Genomic DNA, 19061 nt, shown 5'->3' with positions numbered 1-19061 from the left:
TTACTGTATAAGGGATTAATATTTTTAGGGGTGGGCCTCACCACAAACCATCTTTTATAAATAATGAAGTTATTTCTTCATAATGAAATTATTCTACATTATACATATATATATATATATAAAATATTATAGTATATATACTATATATATATATATATATATATATATATATATATATATGTATGTATGTCCATATATATTATATATACTTTATATACTGTATATATAACATCATTTATTCATTTATTGACCTAGTACCAGCACCAAGACACTCGTGTTGTGGTTGTCGATGATCAGTGACAAAAGAATTAATTAACTTTTCAAAGAGAGAGAGAGAGAGAGAGAGTCTGGACGGGGTTAATGTGCTCACAGTTAACATGTCCACACATTCGCAGGGTTACAAGCTGGAAAAGAGAGATAGGAGAATAAAAGTATAATTAAAGTGTTGATGAGCTTGTAATTGATATATACGTCATTCTGGAAAGGCAAAGATGATGCCAGTATAAACGGACCTGTTCATTTTGCAGTTTATTAATTAATTTTTTTTAATAAGTGAGTGGGATCTCTACTTCCTGTATTTATTTTATCTCCTCTTACTTCTTCCTAACGAACACCTTAATATTCTTTGGGAGCTCGAATTTCAAGTCAGTGTTGCCCCTTTGGTGGGCTTGTGAATATGAAGACGGTTCGTCTTCTGAATGATAATAATAATTTCACTGATAACACCAATTCTGGAACCTATTTTCCGATATACATTGTGAGATTAAACTCCCCTTTCGTGAGTCAAAGCAAAAAGAATCATTCAGGTAGGATTTCCTTCTAAAAAAGAAGAAATATATGAAACTGAAATTTTTTGTGTCGATTAGCGGCTAAATATTATTCAGATAATTTCACATGCCTATTTCTTACACATGATTGAGTGGACCCACCGATTCTGGACATGACCTATTCATCAAACCATCGGGTGTGTAACGTCTGACTAAACATCAAATTCGAAGCGTTAAAAGGCGCTTAAATATTTTATACATTAAGGTAAACCCCAATCACCTTTAGATCAAGGGACCAGAAAGTCGGTTTTATGAACTTTGGTTGAATTCAGTAGTGAAAATATATATAAAGAATGTCAATTTAACATCAGCTAAGGTTAAAAATCAAATATCACCCTTAAACCAGATGGTCAGAGAATCTGTTTTTCAGTAATGTGTATCACTGTTCAGGAGTTGTATAAAACTCACCTGTCCGCACAGGTGTGAAGAATACGAATCAAAAGATCAGTCACTAGGATGCCTTATGATCAAAACCCCCAATTTTAACCTCATCCCAGGTGAGATTCCGTTGCCATTAGTCGTCAGTAGTAGCTTATTCACTACTGACACACTGTCCAGGGTGGGATTTGGTGCTCTAAAGATTATTCCATCAGACGTCAGACCTAGAGGTGGCACTTGTGTAGTGGAGCCCTGTGTTTAGATGGTCCTTGGCACTCTGCTGTGTCCTTGGTTCAAGCTAGGAGTTGTATTTACGCTAGTGGTATATCTGACCTGGGGTCAACTTCGGTGATTTTAGGCACTAGAGTGTGTTTTTAGCAGATGGTGAACTTTTAACATAAGTGGAGAATATTTCTGTGGTTTTTATTCTGTTGTTGTGAACAAGATGGCATGATAGCAGAGGATAAATTACTATTATTATTATTATTATTATTATTATTATTATTATTATTATTATTATTATTATTATTATTATTATTATTATTATTAATGTACACACACCCACAGTGAACATGACAAGAAAAAGAGAAAATGTGACTGTAATGTATTTTCAAGCACTTTTAACATAATGATTGACATGACAAGTTTTCAGTCTCTCTATAAAACAGACCAAACTAATTCATTGCTCCTTGTTTTATTTATAGGCTGTATTTAATTTACTACCAAGGTGGAGGTTCACCTTGCGCAAATCGTTCTTCGTGAGCCGTGAGTGAATAGTAATTACTTTGCGCGCCGTTGCAAATTTTCCTACAAGTAAAAGTGATCTCTTAATGTTTTGGTCGTGTCTGACGACGTGATTTATTGATGATTTAAAAGTAAAGAAACAGTTTGTGTTGTGTGTTAGTAAACACACACACACACACACACACACTCTTGTATCCAATGCAGCACGAAGGAACTCGTGCTTGAGAATGTCACAAAATCCACATAAGAGGGTGAGTTAAAACCGGGACTTTGAACAAGTACTTTCGTGGTTCATTCTACATTTTCAGGTTCAAACTGAATACAAAAGAAGTTGGCAGAGCTTTATATGCAAAAACAGAAGGGGTGGGCAGGGTTACAGTTTGTTAATCTGGGCAGCATGTTCTTTAAACAAAAAAAGACAGGGACAAAGGATCAAGGGATTAATCCAGGGTGGAGGTTAACATTCCTGGTGCACGTGGCTTCAGTAAACACCATCTCCAGCAGATTCCTTTTCCGATGGTCAGTGACGTTGTATGTGTGTTTGTGTGTCAGAAGTTGATACACTTATTCTTTGTATATTTATGCACCTGATAAGGATCTTATCATCATAATCCCCTAAACTATCTTCTAGAAGAACAGCATCATTCTTATCCATCTTGCTCTTTCAGGGTAGTAAAACCAACACAACAAAACTTTTACAATGAATCTTTCAAGAATAATTCACCCATCACCCTTCTCCTTCTGCCTCACCACCATTTTCTTCATTTCCACTCTTTTTTATCTCGTCTGCTACAAAACTATCCAACAACGGCAGATCGAGAAGAGCTCCCAGGATTTCTCCAGAGGTTTACATGAGCAGTTTTCCTCTGAGTTTCGGTCTGTTCTGGAAAGTGGCTTGAGCGAGAATTCTTCTTCAAGGCCGTCTGGGCTGGAATCCACCAAGGGTGGGATGTTTCCCCCTGGAAAGAGCCTTCGGCAGACGCTGAGAGCCTCTGGAGATGGTGAGGGGGCCCTAGACACACCTCAGGAGGAGGAGGAGGAGGAGAACAGCATTGATGGGGCGTTTGCCCCTGGAAACAGCCTTCGGGAGTCGCTAACAGCCTCTGAAGGTGGTGAGGGGGCCCTAGACCTACCTCAAGAAGAGGAGGAGGAGGTGTTGGAGAAGGAAGAGGAGGTGGAGGAAGAAGACCCTGTTGCCCAGCGGCTGAGAACACGCAGGGAAACTCTTCTTGAAGTATGCAAGAGTGAAGGTTTCCAGGCCTGCCATGTCCAAAGCATCCTCACTTATCGCATGTACTTCTTTCACCAGTATAACACATCTGTCTGCACTGTGGCCAAGGTCAGTTGGAGGTCAGTCCAAGTTTTCCTTTAAAAGTGCAGTGAAAGTAAAGTATTCAAATTCTTGTTTTGTTTAGACCAAATGAATAAGTTAGGGAGAAGTTAAGCCTAGCATTTTATTCTTCATCAGATTGCATTGTACATTCATAATCAATCAACCAGTCAGTCATGATATGTCAGCTATGCTAGATTGCTCTACATTCTCATGTTTAGGATTTTGTGATAGTTAAATGGACAGACTCAATGTGTTACTCTCAGAAAAAATAAATAAATGGATAGTCATCACATTCTATGAAGTGGGATATATACTGTATATATATATATATATATATATATATATATATATATATATATATATATATATATATATATATATATATATATATATATAAGCATGTGTCCTGCTGTATAAAATGCTGTTAATGAACTGCAGCTTTAACTACCCCAAAACAGCAGACAAGAAAATGCTGTTTAAGGTAATGTGCTTTATCTATGAAAAGTATTTTGCAGCTGGAAAATGAGTTATCACCCTTATTTTAGAAGGAATAGATACAGTAGTATGATGTACAAAATTGAACACTATTTTTATGTATAACGTTGACGTATATTTAAAATGCCTCTTGATATGATGAATGATTTTATGTTGAGTAACTGAATGTCAGGTAAATGATTCACTTAATATTCAAATATTCAGGAAACATTCGTTTGCCAAAATGGAAGTTATCTCAGTCTAGAGAACATAGTATGTTAGTATGTACAGGCTGTGTTTTGTAAGCATCTTATCACTAGGAATTGGAATATGCTGTTAATGGCCCATTCAGCAAATGAGGGGGCTTTCGGATGAGCCTCTATTCACCAAGTAAAGAATTTTGTTAGGAAATCCCTTTTTCTGTTTTTAATTTAAAATGTAGATAAAGTGTTCTGTCATCTATAGAGTTTAGATAATAGAGTATAAGTCCCCATGAGGGAATTTGTTATTAAACTTCCATATCTAAATAAAAAAAAAACATTAGCTTTCATTCGTCAAACAAGGCTGTTTGTAAGTGATGGGTAAATACACTACGTCACTGATTTACAATTACATAACCAGGGTTGTTCATATCTAGTTTAACTGAATACTGTACCCCTGAATATTTGCACAGAAAATAACTTGTTCACTCAAAATCACCTCATATATTCTAATGAGCAGGCCTATTTTCTTCTCCTTTGGTATCATCATTTGTATTTTATGGCTGGGTAGAATCTGTAGCTCTGAAGAAGATAGAATGATAAAAGTTGAGAAGTTGTGAATGAAAACATCATTTTACTCATGCAGAAAACATTTTTGCAAATGCCAAAGTTACTAAACATGCTTATAGTTGACGCTGTACTCTGTCAGAGGAATAAGTTCCAAATAAGGTGCCAAGGGGAAGAGTTCTCACTAACATTATTTTGCACAGTCAGCGTCATCAACATGGAGGGCACATCTCAGGCGAGTGAACAAGGGGCCGCCCTTTAATGTACCTATTGACCAGGATGACACCAGGAAGGCTTTTTTGGAGAGACCCTTTGGCGCTGTTGTAAAGGATGTCAAGTCATCTTCCAAGATAATAACAGTGAGGTAAACTGGACCGTTGTTTATCAGGATGTTGGGTGAGATAGCCACCAAGCATAGCTTCTACTTAGTCTCTGTTCTGCCTGACTCAGGATTCAAAATCATTGCCTTAAGCATACCTTAGTTTAACCAGAACGCTGAGCTGATTAACAGCTCTGCTAGGGCTGGCCCGAAGGATTAGATTTATTTTACGTGGCTAAGAACCAATTGGTTATCTAGCAATGGGATCTACAGCTTATTGTGGAATCCGAACCACATTATAACAAGAAATGAATTTCTATCACCAGAAATAAATTCCTCTAATTCTTCATTGGCCGGTGGGAGATTTGAACGTGGGGCCAGCAGAGTGCTAGCTGAGAACGGTACCCACCCACCCAATGAGGAACCAAATCATTGCCGTAATATACTGTCCATGAAAATAGATGAGGTTTATATCCACAGTACTGTATTACAGTAAACAAAAAGTGTTTCTCTCTCACAAGGCACCCGCTGACTCGATTGGTATCAGCCTTTCGTAACAAGTACAATGATGGGAAGCCTATGCCTCCGCACAGATCTCTTTACGAAGAGAAGGTACGCAAGGTAGGTTGACTAGTAGTTTTGGTTCAGCAACCTTCACCGCCATCAGCCTCACAATTCATCCCAGTGACTCTGGGATGTATAATACTTTGAGTGCAAGGTCCTGTTCATATTATGGTCAACCCAAGCTTCCTGCTGGGAATGAGTGGGGTTCCCACATCTGTTAGGCTTGTTGCAGAATGAGGGTCCAGTTGTAATCACTTTTTCTTTGTTTTACCAAGACAGAAAAATTTGTGGAGGTTTTCTACCATATATAGCATTTCAGATCAGTGGCCCTAAACGACCTCTGGCTCCTCTCCTTGGTACATGTAAACTGTAGATATATCCAGTACTTTTTCCCAAATAGTAAATATTCCTTGAATTTAAGTAAAGTATAACTAGACGTTTGTCAGGAAAAAAGTTCTTATCCGGATACAGGTTAGTGGCAGGAATTTTATCATTTCTTGTATTTCTTGAAGCACTTACCTAAGATTGCACTTTTACAAAAAAAAGTTCCTTTCACAGAGGGCCACAAGGCTTTAACGGGTAATAACCTTATCTTAGAATATCAATTCTTGGAAATCTACAACAAGCATCTGGAGCCTGGTGTGAGTGGCAGTGGGTCACACTTGAAGTCTGAAAAGCCATCATGCCCTGCTGAAAGTAACGGATTGACACTAATATGTACAGGATGTGAAAACTTGGCTTTCTTCTCTCACCAGAGGCTAGCTGGAAGCGACTGGCATGAGAGGTTCCATCAATTCTGGCTCCCTGCCCTCTTTGCCAACAGTTTGGTGGCCCCTGACACCCATGTCAAAGTTGGGATGAAAGACCCAATTGATCCCAGTGTTTTGTAAGTAAATGTGTGGCTGTATTCTTCTGTGTGAATGTGTCTTTCGATCCCAGGATCTCTTGTGTGGATTACAGATGACTGGTTGTCTTTGAAATTTTCACCGAATGAGCCCAAGAAGTTCTGCAGTAGGTTATGTCTCTGTTGTACTTGCAGATACTCAGTGGAGGAATATGAGCGCTTGTACCGTGTCCTCAAACCAAAGATTACCTTCGTCCAGTTCTTGAAATTCGTCTTGAAAACATACAAGGAACAGAAACCTGATGCTCACTGGTTTGTAAGACAATGTTTTAGAGGTAGAGAAAGAGAGAAAGAGTGAGTATGTTCCAGAATTATCACTCTTTTTCTCTTTCGCACAGACAAAACACATGCAGGTGGACATACTGTACAGCTAAGTTCAGCAGCCTCGTAAGATCATCTTAACATGATACAGTCGAACCCCGGTATTCACGGGGGATGCGTAGCACTACCCCCCGTGAATAGCTAAAATCCGCGAATACTTAAAACCCCTCTAAAAATGCTGATACCTGAATATTTTGATAGTTTTATCACAAAAAGTGCATTTAGTCATGAAAATGACATGAAAATACAGTAATTTGTTAATGTTTCTCTATGAAAAATACTGCAGATAGGAGAATTTTCCATGAATAACGTGTATATACGATCCACAGGGAAATCTGCGAATATGTGAAGCTGAGGAATCCGCAACCGCGAATAGGCAGGAGTCCACTGTATAGCCTGAAACTTTATTTTATTCAAAGACAGTGCATAGTGATTTTCCCTCATGTTACTCTTGAACTTCTACAGGAAGCCTTACTACCATGTCTGTTGCCCCTGCTATTTCGATTACGACTACATCACGAAAGTCGAGACGCTGTCAGAGGATTTGGAGCACATCTTCAAGAAAATTGGTATCCCAGCAAACCCTGACACTTCCAAGAATCAGGAGAGGGATAGCGTTGATTCCATATACTCAGATTATAAGTAAGTTTTCTCCTGTTTGTACCTCTTGTGGGTACGTGTGTTGTTGTGTATGTTTATACGAGTGAGGTAATGTGTATCCATGTATATTTAGCGGAACCAAGTGAGAGGTGTAACCAGGTACATGCACCAACCTATATCTACAGAACAGAATTCTTTATGGGTAAAGTAAAATGAAACAAACTTATGATCTAACACTAAAAGGAGGAGAAGACATCAAAACTTGAAAGAGCAGCACAGTAGGAATCTGAGTCATCAGAAACAGAAGCGGAGCAGTCAGAAAACCAACCATTACGAGGGCATGGGGCCACAAATTAAATTTGGCTGGAAGGCGAAGACAAGAGTAGTGGTCGAAAACCTGGAGACTGGGTACTTTGGAAGACAATTGTGATTAGGACTAAATGCTGAAGAACACATTGAGAAATTAGGGACTTGAGGTATCGGTTACTGTTAGACAAAAACCTAGAAATTAAGGTATAGAGAGAAGGGATAAAGAAACTGACAAAAATTTCGGTCATCAAATGATTTCCAGGCTGTAAATTGTCCAAGAGATATCAAGATCGATGACACAGTATGCTTGCAGGTTCAAAAGTGAATCCTCTAGAGGGGATGACCAACTATTGGGACATTAGGAAAACTTCCTAAGTAGACATAACCTAGGAGTGGACATACATGTGATCTGAAGGAAAACATCATAATTCAAGGTGTGCAAGAGTGTGAGAAGTTACTAAGATCTTCCTACTGTAGGATGCTTAATTTTTGCTAGATATAAGAACTCTGCAAAATACAGTGGACCAGTAATTTTATCTAGAAAGCATTTGCTTACCGTATTTATCTTTACATCGTGTAATTTTTGTATGGGAGAAATTTCTTGAGTCTAAAGTGGTCTCCCATTGGTAATTTCCTCGTACATTTCAGATACTATCGAAATGTTCCCATGGCCCTGAAGAGAGAGATATACAAGCACCTGAAGCATGACATGGATCTCTTTGGCTATAATCTTCCAAAAAATTTCATAACGTAAAAAGGTTTTAGTAAAAAACAGAGCATACCTGCCAAGCTCTGTAAACGCATTTGTTTTGTAGGCGTAAATTTTCACAACATTCGTCGAGATCAAGAAGATTGTTAGGGCGCTTTCATTTAAGTGAAGTTCCTCATTTTGCCACAAATTGCCACCTACTGCGATTTCTTCAGTTGGTTTTATTTCTTGGTTTATCCATTGTTGCTGTCTAATTACTTGTACGGTACTTTCTTGCAGTTTGTTATACTTGCCTTCTGATTCTTCTAGCTCATTCAGTCAGTGGGCATTGTTATAAATAGAAAGCTTATCAAATGCTTGTTTTAGAGCATAATATATTTATGCAAAATTGCCTCTTGTATATAATAAAGGCGAATTTTAACTGGACGCATAGTTTCTTCATTAAACAAGAGAGCAGGGAACAGCCAGCATCACTTTAAAGTAATATTGTGGCCTGTCCACACTAGCGGACATGCCCGTCGGGCACTTCCAGCTGTTTATACTTTTCTCGCTTCTTAAACATTGTTACCAGACAATCGCATCGTTCTGGCTCCATACTCGGTCGGTCAGTGCAGAACATATATGGGAACAGTGTTTGCCCGTCGGGCAGTGCCCGCTAGTGTGGACAGGGCTTCACAAGATTTGAACTTACAGGCAGAGTCAACAGCCATAGTTGCCATGCTACGTAAATTCAAGTTGATCTCTTTATGCTAGTTACATATGAATTTTTTCTCACTTTGAATAATCATCTATCATCTTAGGATAAGAATATCTAATTTGCTAATATTCATCTGTTAGCTTAGGATAAGAATGTCTGATTTGCTAAGAAATTCACAATATCGTGACAAACAATTTATGCAATAAAAATCCACAGTTATATAGTAAACTATACAGTATTACGAAGTAGTGTTATTATAAAGTAAAATATAAAAGCAAAAACTTTCTAACACATCAGTGTTTGCGTTAAAATACCTTTAACGTAAACACTTTTGAGGAACACCGTTCTGGTGTTCGAAAGTCTTTGATTTTCTATTTACTTAGTAATACAGTCTACTATACTGTATAATTGTGGATTTTTATTACACTATCTAATTTCTTTATGCTCAGGGGTGCTGCACTGCCTAACAGCTTGCAGTGGTGTAGTTTATGTAAAGGATTGGTAAAGTATCACAGGGGACCAGAGGGTTAAGCAATTGGAAACTGTCAGGAAAGAGAAAGGGTAATTGTTCAACAGAGGGAAGTGTTTTGTTGAAGCTAATAGTAAAGAGTACATCCCCTGTGATCTAAAGGGATCTAAAGGGGATATGTGCAAGACCAGTACAGTACAGTACTGCTGCCAAGTCAAACCACCCTCTAACAGTCTAAATCTTCCTCAGAAATTGTGCATTTCTTGAAACTTGAAGCAATGTGCCATTAAGATATGGCTGTGAGGGGTTGCAGGAACAAATAAAATGGTTGAAGTAAGGTGAAAAACATTTTAATATTGGATACAGTGATGAACAGTGAATGCAGTACACGAATTCAGGGTTTTTTCCTATGAAATGGGCTTCATGTTGGTTAAAATTCTCAGAAATCAGATTGCAAGAGCCAGATTACATCAGAGAAGTGCTCATGGGATTGTTAAATTGATGAAACTTGCATTTAATCTAAAATATTGTGTATTTTGTTAAAAATAACGTTTGTAGTTATGTATTTTTAATTTAGAATAAAACTCCATAGTATGCTTCATAGAAGAATAAAATATTTTAAACATTTGATTCATAAAAACTTTTAAAATAAGTACAAATGCCTTTTGCAGATAATTTTTTGAAAGGTAAACATCCTTAAGATTTTTCAGTTGAAGCACTCGGACTTATCAGGAAGTTGATACACCTGTAAAAGGGAAAAAGGTTGTTATTACACTTCAAGAAATCAGGTAAAAGTCATGAGTAAAAAAAGGTGCAGTTTGAATAAAGCAGGTTAAACAAAGAGAAACACAGTAAATACCTTGCTTATGGAGAACTCTGGCTGATAATAATCAAAAACAACAACAGAGCCTGGCTTTGCATCGCCCACATCCACTTGGCGAATGACCCTGAAATTAACGCAGACTTCGTTGGCTGTGATTTCTTCAATGTAGAAGGAGACTTTGTTGCCGTCCACTTCGTAGCGTTTGATGACGTCTCTGTTATTGCTCACCAATTTTTGCAAGTCCTCCTTCTCTGGAATGTAACCAGAAACGAGATTGACTTCGATAACAGCCATGTTGGAAGCTCCATCAGGTAGCAGGTAGTCAGCACAAGCCGAGATACGCTTCGTCACGCAGAAAGGATCTTGCTCTGTTCTGGTGTTCACTCTCAGGCTAAATGCATCGCTAGCATCAGCCTCAGGGTCATTGTAACGGAGGACAGTCTGGAAAAGAGAGGCTGAGTCAGTAGAATTCATCTTAAATGGCCATAACAACTGGTGTCTTTAGAGAACCTTCATATGTTATCTGCAAATGATACTGATGTTAATACTCTCTACCACTTAAAAGATTTTCAAGTTGCATAATTCAGAATGCTTATGCTCACCTGAAGTAAAGCACAACCATGGCCCTCCATTCTGAAGGTAACATTAGTTGGCAGGACTGGCAAAGATGCCTCTTGATATAAAAGTTTGTTGGAGTCCGTTATGTGGAAAGTGTGCTGGAAATTATTAGCCTCAACTATAGCTTTCACATCCAAGGCGCCTTGGAACTGTGTCGATTCGTAACTAGCCAGAGCCTGGAGAGCAACAACTGTATCCTAAAAGAGAAAAATACAAAGAATTGATCAGTTAGTAACTACAACATTAAAGAGTCTTTTTCAGTGTCATTTTGTGTACTGTACCACAATAAAAAAGGAAAATTGTGTTAAAGTTATATACTGGGAAGTCTATATTACCAAAAGTTGCATTATTTCAGCTGTACATTTCAAGCTTAGTGGAGCATTCACTTACTTGTGTGGAGTAGAAACCACCTCTGCCATTCCTCTGAGTGGTAATCCACTTGACCACTTTTCTTGCTTGTTGTTCATAAGCTTTAGGATCTGTGGCCATCATTGCCAAGATGCCATAGCCTGCTGTCTCAACCTCCAGTGCTGAGCTGCCTTCTGTAGGAGAGAAAAGTAATAGATAAATGATAAGTAGGTGAAAAATTCTGTGACACTTCAGCATGAAATCATTTTAGGTGTTTCTGCAGTGAATTTAAGATATAAAATGTTTACTTAGAGATCACTGGCTTTTTTTTTTTTGCCAGATGAAATTAATTCTCTAGCGATAAAGTAGATCTTGGGGTGTTAATAAGAGGGTTATACTGTACCAAGCATTTTGTAAGGAAATTTTTACATTTTACACACTTACTGCATATTGTAATCAGTTAAAAAAAGAAAAGCTTTCAATATATTTTGGTATCCTAGGTGTTTATTCTGAGAAGCAAAACACAATTGTGTATTTTATTACCCGAAAATGATGCCCCCTTCACTTTTAAACTTACCTGGAAAGACGCCAGATCCTTTTGGTAGCTCCCAGTGTGTCGAGTTTCTAGTAACTGTAGCTTGTTGCAGTAATTGCTGCAGCGTTCCAGGAGCCTCTGGGATTTTAGAAAGGGCCAGAGCGTAGGCTTTCAGGGCCAAAGTGTAAGAGTCTCCAGATTTATCTTCAATGAGGCACCTCAGAGCCTTTTGCACTGTGGGATCTGATGTGGAAACTCCTGATTCCAGAAGAGATATCAGGATATATGCTGTCAATGGAGTGCCAGAGGTCTCTCCCGTGCCAAGACCTCCCTGTGGAATGATTTTTAAAGATTTTTTATTCATACCAGTTCCTTCAGTATTACATAAAAATGAAGTATTCATGTTCCTTCGGTAAAGTTTATACTACTAACAGTTCTGTTCTAATCAAACACAGTAGACAGTGTTTGTTGTAGAATACGGGTAGAATACGGGTTTTGAGACTATTCTGTTGGCAACTTTTCGATGATCTTGAAGTCATTTTCATGATCTTGTGAATACTGTGTTGTATTGAAACAGTATTTACTATTGATTAGTGCACCACTGATTTTGTATTGTATCAGATGTCAATGACCTATCAATAACTATGGTTTTAAGATCGGTAGGTAGGCAGGCAGGAAACGAAGACTTACCTTTAGTCCTTTGTGGAATACTTTTCCAATGGATTGTGCGCAGGTGTCCATACCATAGGAATTGATGAGCCATGTTGCAGTCATGTTGAGGCTTTCTTTATCAATCTGAAAGAATTGTGGTATATGTAAAGACTGACTCTATATCTGCCAGTCGAATCAGAGAAGTATTTACACTGAAATTATCCTTCTTGAGATTGAATTCAGTTAGAAACAAGTAGTGTATGTTTTCTGTGACATCACAAGGACGAATCCCTTTCGACCATTTTTAAAGTCTGTAGTGGCTTTCATCACGGATACAGATAATACAGTTAAATTTTGTAAACCTAATCACAGGAATTACAGTATGTCACTGTGGACCGAAAACATTCTTCTGAAAAACAAATGCAATAAAAAAACATAGTTGTTAATCCTACAATTGAAGTCTTTCACTACATGAACACACTAAAAATCAAAGTAAGATTACTTCAAATTTGTAGACTTCACTAACCAATATAAATTCTTGTGCTTGAGCAAATGACTTCAAGACAAAGGCGGTGAGCCAGTTGGAACCAGTGTCATCAGCTTTGCCAAAAGCGCTGTAGGAACCATCCGGATGCCTGTACAGTAGTTGGCGTTGGTATCCTGAAAAACACAAAGAGGTGTGTAGATTTAGTCCAACATTGTAAATTCTAAGCAAACTTGTTAATGTGTTTAGATGTCAGTTTGGCAAAGTGTACATTTGCTTAAGGTTGAGTACGGGTTCCGTTCTCGGCTAGTACTCTGCTGGCTGTGAGTTCGAATCTCCGACTGGCCAGTGAAGAATAAGAGGAACTTATTTTTGGTGATAGAAATTCATTTCTCGGTATAATGTGGTTCGGATTCCACAATAAGCTGTAGGTCCTGTTGCTAGGTAACCAATTGGTTCTTAGCCACATAAAGTAAATCTAATCCTTCGGGCCAGCCCTAGGAGAGCTGTTGAACAGCTCAGTGGTCTGGTTAAACTAAGATATACTTTTTTTTTAAGGTTGAGTAACTAGTGTAAGAGACAATTAGGAATGGCTTATTCAAAGATTAGGACTGGTTTAGTGTTATTCAAAGATTAACATTATTTTTTGTGTTTTGCAGAGCTATTAAAAGTTTCAGTAACAAAAAAACCAAAAATAAAGTAGATAAACTGTAGGAAAAAGGTTTTGGCAAGACCCTTAGTCTAGTTGAGGCACTGCAAGGTGTGAATGGGCCCCACAATCAATAAAGATTATGTACAGTACTGAAAAAACTGAGTTTGTCATCAATATGGCTTGGAAGTGCCTGTTAGGAGGTTCGGTGAAGGTGTATCTTGCCGATGTAGGAATTCTGTACCATTTTGAAAATTACAACACATTTAAAAAAATTAATGTGTTGATGCTGTACCATGGTTTGCAACAACTTAACTTACCAGTGTTCATGTATCTAAGCAGTTTTTCTTTCGCTTCCGGAGTCTCTTGGTTCGTAGCTTTCAAGTACTTCAGGATGAATATATTGGGGGCAAAGTTCACCATGTTCTGTTCACCACACCCATATGGCATGTTAATGAGAGACCCTAGATTCTGAAATGGAAATTATCATTAGTGATGAGCAAGTAGCTGGAATTTCTAACAATCCGCAACATTGGTGTAGGCTAAGTCTTTGTTTTTAAATTTATTCAACTAGTACTTCAGGAAACTAGATGATATAATACCCATTTTTGTGTCATTTTTTCATTTTTAATGTCACTGATCAGTTGGAAATAACAATTTATGCATATATGCAAGAAGGCTTCCTACAGTGATGGCAAGACTTATGGTGGGTAACAAATTTTATTCCTGAAAAACCTTCATTGACTTACAACTAGGCATGGCCCAAAGTCAGGGCACATGAGGTGACAACAGAAGCCCCATGCATGTTCTGTGGCGCTTCAAGTATTGACTAATAAATTTATCCTTATTTTAGGTCAGGGAGATAACCTGCTTTTGAATACAATAAACCCTTGTAGAAGAATGGCCTTTACATCAAGTTACCAAAGAATTAGCAATAAACTTCATTACGTACAGTAATCCAAAGCTATGGTGGCACTCTGGGGTCAAAGCTATATGAAGCAATGGTTAAGAACAGTGAGGTAATGTCTTACCTGTAAAGAAATGGCCAACAGATCTCCAACTGCAGTGACCCATGCCCTTTCAGATCCCTCCACCATACCAGGGGGTACAACCAACTGTGTTGTTTCAAGGGAGTCTTCTCCTCCTGCTACTTCTGCAATATGAAACAGGCAAAAGTGTCCTCTTGAGTGAATTAGTTGTGAAGGAAAACAAAAATATATAGTGACAGAAATATCAATGATTTATAACAACTTGTTACCCTTAACCAAAGTTTACGCCTACATAATCCCAAACATACTCAAATATAAATCCATATGGCTTGAATATTGTTCAAGAGGGAACCCCTTCCCATTGCCTTTCGTCTTGTGTATAAAAGACAGATTGAAGAGATGAACTCTTCAATAATATGGGCAAGAATAGTGAATACAAGTCGAGCTTACCGTTGGCACATATATATTTGTTCCAGGTCTCTTCTCTCAAAAAGCCTTCTGCCTCTACTGTTATGGGCCTTATGAGTGCATCCCTAGCAAAGGAAATATTTTCATTACGTACAAAATTAGAATTTTATTCAGTTATCAGAAACTTATTCATAGTAAGAATAATTGCCTTGAGGCTTGTGTGAGATAATTTTAATTATTTTATCACCATATCCCCTCAACACCTCTATCTGAATACTGCATGGTTGTACCTTTTGTCAACATTAACAGAGCCATCCCCACAAGACAGAGAGGTTTCAGTATCTACAAAGGCCCTGACAGTAATGTTCACTTCTCCAATAACTGTTGGTTTGATTTTGATGGTGTGAACAGCCTTTTCCTGTGATCCAATACAGGATAGTCTTTGGCCAGCGGGCATGCTGTAATCGTACTCTCCCGTGATTTCGTATTCTGGGCTGCTCTCCAAGATGACCCTCACCTAATTAGATAAAGTATATACCTGAAGTAGCCATGAAGTGACAAGATTTTGCTATTTACTCAAGAGTATACAGTATTCATTATCAATTACTTTTGTGAAGTTTGAGGAATTAAAGTTGGGAAAATATTTGATTCCACACACTTACTGGCAAAGGTTGCTGAAGGTAATTGAAGACTGAGATCTTGACGGGCAGAATTTCTCCTCTCTTGATGGAAGGAGGAAGTGTGAGGTCGACGAAGAAGGCAGTGAAGGTGATGAGAGAAGCCCTTTCCGATACGCCAACTCCTATCTCTGGGTGAACACACACAGCCTTTCCAACCCATTCCGTAATGGTGTCTGGGACTTCAACATTCTGCTCAAGAACTCCGTTTGACCTAAGGTGAAAATGTTGAATGTCAGTCTAAGTGTCCTGTTTCCATGCCAGTCTAAGTATCCTAATATAAAATTAATATTTACTAAGAAGAATCGAGACTGTACACTTACGGAACAACCACAAGATCCCAGAGCCAGGTTTCTGGGAAGTCTGTTCGCGGTTGTTCTCCTGGCTGAGAAGGAGATTGGGGTCCATTTCTTAGTGGAATGTCAGCAAATGATTGAGGAGGAGCAGCTGCTAAAGAAGGTCCACCAGCACCTCCACCGAAACCAGAACTGAAAATTCTGTTGCCAATGAAGTTATTCTCAAATTCTGGAGAAAATTTAAAAGAAAATATTAGTCCTGCAAATAATTATGTTAAGAAACATTTGTGTTATTAAGTTCAGTAATAACAATCAATACTGAGAATTGTACCGTACATATATGGAACAAGCTTAAAAACCCTGACTGCATTTATGAATTGCACTTCCAAAAAATCAAATAAAATCAAAAGTACACACTCAAGGAACATTAAAAGAACAATGTGGTACTGCATTAGTCTGAAGTTTATTCTCTTCAGCATCAATAATACTGCCAGCTGCTTGAAAGATTTTTCATACTTTTACTATATATATAGTAAAAGGGAATGAAAGCTTTTATTTTTAATGTGTCAGTTTGGGGACTGTATCTGGATACTGTATAATTTGTAAGCTCTGGAGAAAAATTGGCACACACTAGCCCTAGACATCCATGACTGCAGATATTACAGTAGTGTGCTGATACAATTTAGCTTATAAGAAGCTAGCTTAAAAGGATCAATTCCAGCTAGGGGCAAAATGATATATAATGTACTCTTGTTAGGCAATAGGAATCTGCCATCTGATGAAGACTGACAGATCTCTTCAGTCATACTGTTTGTAAAAATCAGATCTCGTTACAGTGTAGAATAATTAACCCAACTGCTTACAAGGTCATGTTACGCTCATCTCCCTGGGAACAACTAAGGTTTTAAGTTTTCTGACAGCACAAAAAGTTTGGTTAGAAAAGATAAAGCCTTTGAGGACAGTGACTTAGCAGACCAACCCCCTCCATATCAAGTTGTCAGCATCCGAAGTGTCTGTCCTGCTACTATGCACTTGGGTCTAAGCATCTTCAAACCGAGTCTAGCCGTGCTGAACATAATCGTGAATGATACAGTTACAAGGCGAGAGATTCTTACCTTCTCGGACGCAGGGTCTGGTCTCCAGTTTAAGATCGGTGAAGACATAAAGCCCAGATTGCTGTGGAAGTCAAGAAACAGTGTTGATTTTTTATGTAAGTTAAGGTAGAAATATGGTTCACATTTAAGAACTTTATTTTATGGTGTATATTTTACATACGTTTTTGAAAATACAATTTGAATCTTCTCTAAATTCCTACTTACGTCAAATATATGCAGGGTGTCAGCATAATCGGTGTAGTAATTGTATCTTCCTTCCTCTGTAAAATTGACCGGTGATCATATGAGAGACAGAAGATTTCTAAATGCATATTAACAGCTTTTACCATATATCCATGAGAGAATATTCAGATAAATCATGCTGTTTGTATGGCAATTACAGTAAATCAGTAGGTCTGAAACTATCAGCATACCTCCAATATCAACTTGCAGTTGCCTCCTGCAGTAATTGTAGTCATCAACCTGTGGGAAAGTCCAAGGCTGAAGGTTGTAACGGAAGTCATCCAGGAAGATGCTGTCGACAGTTATAGTGTCTTGTCTGGGTGAAACTAATTCCACGCTCTTATCCACCACCCCTGTGGTTCAAGGAAATTTTTAAGGATGAAAAGGTTATTAAATTCTTACCTTTACTCATATGGTTTTAAACCAAGTACGGTTTGAATTGTGTTCAATATATACAGACTGTATTTCAAAGGTTTGTATTTTTTTGTGTGGTGAATTTATTGTATATAAAGGATCGAAACTCTTGGGTTTCTATGAAGTTATAATGAATTTTTACCAAGTAAGGAACCAATGAGATGAATTTCTTCTAAAAATAAAGTTGAGACAGGATTACTGAATGTAATTGTTATTTGTCTCTTGTTTAGTCTGTGGTAGACATGAATAGTGTAATGATTAGTCATTATGGAGTACTGGATTTAAGATTGATAATGAACTAGGTCTCATGATTTTGAGTTAATGTTTAAGTACTATAAAAGCAGGTAGGTTTTATTTGTTTATGTACCTAACAAAAGGCCATGAATGTTGAGTTATATTGGTGGTGCTGTATTCTGAAAAAAAGGGGGCTTTTACAACTAACCATAGCTGCAAATAGAATCTGGAGCAGAAGCCAGTTTCAGAGCGGTTGTCTCTCCAGGTTGGGTTCTGTTGGTGGACCAGGTGAAGTCTACTTTATTAGGTAAACATTTTTCTACGGTCAACTCTTTCACATCAGACACCACTTCACCATCATCCCTTATGTACCATACCAATACCTGTAAAAATAGGCCATCAGGTTTTGAGTGGGTTTTATAGATTACATGTGCATCTAAAATTAGTCTTTTTACATGCAGTACTTTCTGACATCGTTTTCTGAAGTTACTTCTAAATCAGCAAAATTGAGAAATAATTAGGTATGAACACTCATTCTTCAGTATTTGCTGTTGTAAACCTGAGTGGACCAATTTCTTTTCTCACCTTTATCTTTGGTGATGCAGTTGAAGGCAAAGCGAGTGGAATGTTGAGGACGCCTGTGACAACATCTTCTGGTTCATGATCGAGAGACTCTACGAAGAAATCCTCCTCAAAGGGTAAGTCAGAGGGAGTTAATTCATACCTCTCAGACTTGAAGTACTGAATTGTTCCTCTGGCCATCACCTGTTGGTGTTAGGAAGTAAATTAGAAGATTTCAAAGGGTAAAATTTTAAATAACAAAAGCCACGACTGGGATTCACTGATGTCACAGAAAGAGGACTTACATTTGATCAGAGATAAAAGATCAAAGGATTTTTTAGATACTTTACCTGAACATTAAGAAGAGCAGAACTTTGTTTAACAGACGCAAACAGGACCTTCAATGTGTGGCTGGTATCTTCACCACTGGTGCAGTTTATAGTCTCATCTGAACCATGGATGACAAGGGAGGAGTTGGATGGAGAGTAAAACCTCCTCACTGTGTGGCTAAAACTATCTTCAAATAGAAGTGCCCTTGTTACCAGACGTTTGATCTAGCGGATAAAAATCAGACAATCTAGAATAGTTTTCTTGTCAATAACAGAATGTTAGTTAGATTTTA

The 19061-nt window shown here is 37.9% G+C and overlaps 2 protein-coding genes across 2 annotated transcripts in view; one reads left to right on the top strand and one right to left on the bottom strand.

Annotated features, from left to right (window-relative positions):
* Nucleotides 1-2543: 2543 nt before the first annotated feature.
* On the top strand, nucleotides 2544-8428 carry LOC136852932 (carbohydrate sulfotransferase 12-like). Its single transcript, XM_067127917.1, has 7 exons — nucleotides 2544-3288; nucleotides 4727-4887; nucleotides 5364-5463; nucleotides 6162-6292; nucleotides 6446-6562; nucleotides 7097-7273; nucleotides 8189-8428. The coding sequence occupies exons 1-7, from the start codon at nucleotides 2650-2652 to the stop codon at nucleotides 8292-8294; spliced, it is 1431 nt and encodes a 476-aa protein (XP_066984018.1). The 5' UTR covers nucleotides 2544-2649; the 3' UTR covers nucleotides 8295-8428.
* Nucleotides 8429-9972: 1544 nt separating this feature from the next.
* LOC136852680 (uncharacterized) overlaps nucleotides 9973-19061 on the bottom strand; it is a 37408-nt gene continuing 28319 nt past the window's right edge. The window contains exons 36-54 of the mRNA XM_067127592.1: nucleotides 18790-18993; nucleotides 18464-18643; nucleotides 18087-18261; nucleotides 17422-17583; nucleotides 17213-17268; nucleotides 17009-17069; nucleotides 15921-16122; nucleotides 15583-15811; nucleotides 15211-15437; nucleotides 14963-15045; nucleotides 14555-14676; nucleotides 13844-13994; nucleotides 12917-13050; nucleotides 12430-12534; nucleotides 11782-12070; nucleotides 11247-11398; nucleotides 10841-11053; nucleotides 10275-10679; nucleotides 9973-10160 (exon numbers count right to left, since the gene is read on the bottom strand). Of these exons, the coding sequence (XP_066983693.1) occupies nucleotides 10122-10160; nucleotides 10275-10679; nucleotides 10841-11053; nucleotides 11247-11398; nucleotides 11782-12070; nucleotides 12430-12534; nucleotides 12917-13050; nucleotides 13844-13994; nucleotides 14555-14676; nucleotides 14963-15045; nucleotides 15211-15437; nucleotides 15583-15811; nucleotides 15921-16122; nucleotides 17009-17069; nucleotides 17213-17268; nucleotides 17422-17583; nucleotides 18087-18261; nucleotides 18464-18643; nucleotides 18790-18993 (3189 nt within the window). The 3' untranslated portion in view covers nucleotides 9973-10121. The remainder of the gene's footprint in view (nucleotides 10161-10274; nucleotides 10680-10840; nucleotides 11054-11246; nucleotides 11399-11781; nucleotides 12071-12429; nucleotides 12535-12916; nucleotides 13051-13843; nucleotides 13995-14554; nucleotides 14677-14962; nucleotides 15046-15210; nucleotides 15438-15582; nucleotides 15812-15920; nucleotides 16123-17008; nucleotides 17070-17212; nucleotides 17269-17421; nucleotides 17584-18086; nucleotides 18262-18463; nucleotides 18644-18789; nucleotides 18994-19061) is intronic.

The sequence above is a fragment of the Macrobrachium rosenbergii genome, chromosome 26 (genome assembly GCF_040412425.1).
Source record: "Macrobrachium rosenbergii isolate ZJJX-2024 chromosome 26, ASM4041242v1, whole genome shotgun sequence".
Lineage (NCBI taxonomy): Eukaryota > Metazoa > Arthropoda > Malacostraca > Decapoda > Palaemonidae > Macrobrachium > Macrobrachium rosenbergii.
The sequence above is the reverse complement of the archived record's forward strand: the minus strand, read 5'-3'. Positions and strand labels throughout refer to the sequence as shown.